Raw genomic sequence first — 1,054 nt, forward strand, 5'->3', positions numbered from 1 at the left:
TTCTCTAGGAGCACCAACTCCTCCCCCCACGCCAGCAGCTCTGCAGCTGTCCCGCCCCCGGCCCCGGCCCTGCCTCACCAATGGCCACGTTGGCCGCCAGGTTGTAGCCATAGTCAAAGCGGACGAGGCTCAGGTAGGAGACGTGCGCCGTCAGCATGAGCAGCAGGAGGGCCCGAAAGGCACTGGCCACAGTTGGGCGCTGCAGCCCCACAGTCCTGCCCACCATCCAGAGCTGCTCAGATGGAGGGTGGCCCGTCCCCAGTGGCATTCCCGGAGGCATCGCCTCACCCCAACATCAGTACCTGGAAGCCACTGCCCCCCGCCCCCACCAACAGGCCAGCTGGGCAGGCCTCCCACCCTCCCCGGGGCCTGGGCCCGCAGCCACGGTGGGCTCACCTGACACAGCACAGATAGATGGAGTGCAGGATGACGGTGGAGGCACAGAAGTAGTCCATTTTCTGAGGACAGGGAGAGCTGGATGAGGGGCCAGTGGGAGGGGAGCAGGAGGTGGACAGGGTTTCCTTGGGGGCAGGGCCCAGAGAGGACCCACCGGGGATTGGGACAAGGAGGGGTGGCCGAGGCCCCACCTATGGTCAGTGGGGCTGTTGTCTCCTGCTGCTCCTGCCTCTTGCTGTTTCACTTCTGAAGGTAACAGACTGAACGGTGTGTGCATATAACACGTTAAAACACTGCTCAGCAGAGAAGCTTCAGTGGCGTTGGTGGGGGGCGCCTGCCTAGGTGCCAGAGCATCAGAGCGTGCCCCTTTGCTGCTGGGCGACCCAGGCCACGTGATCTCACCTTTCCAAGGCTCAGCTGCCTCATCCGTTAAGAAGAGCCAAGCCCTGGCTGGTCTGGCTCAGTGGGTAGAGCGCAGGCCTGTGGACTGAAGGATCCCGGGTTCGATTCCGGTCAAGGGCACATGCCCGGGGGCTCCATCCCCAGTGGGGTGCGTGCGGGAGGCAGCCAATCAATGATTCTCTCTCATCACTGATGTTTCTATCTGTCTCTCTCCCTCTCCCTTCCTCGTTGAAATCAATAAAAATATATACAGTGG

At 62.0% G+C, this 1,054-nt stretch overlaps 1 protein-coding gene across 1 annotated transcript in view; it reads right to left on the minus strand.

The window, feature by feature from the left end:
* PGAP3 (post-GPI attachment to proteins 3) overlaps positions 1 to 1,054 on the minus strand; it is a gene marked incomplete at its 5' end in the record, with an annotated part of 31,323 nt that overhangs the window by 1,532 nt on the left and 28,737 nt on the right. Inside the window, 2 exons of the mRNA XM_006774430.1 lie at positions 79 to 215; positions 397 to 458. Coding sequence (XP_006774493.1) covers positions 79 to 215; positions 397 to 458 — 199 coding nt within the window. The remainder of the gene's footprint in view (positions 1 to 78; positions 216 to 396; positions 459 to 1,054) is intronic.

Source organism: Myotis davidii, unplaced genomic scaffold (genome assembly GCF_000327345.1).
Source record: "Myotis davidii unplaced genomic scaffold, ASM32734v1 scaffold327, whole genome shotgun sequence".
Lineage (NCBI taxonomy): Eukaryota > Metazoa > Chordata > Mammalia > Chiroptera > Vespertilionidae > Myotis > Myotis davidii.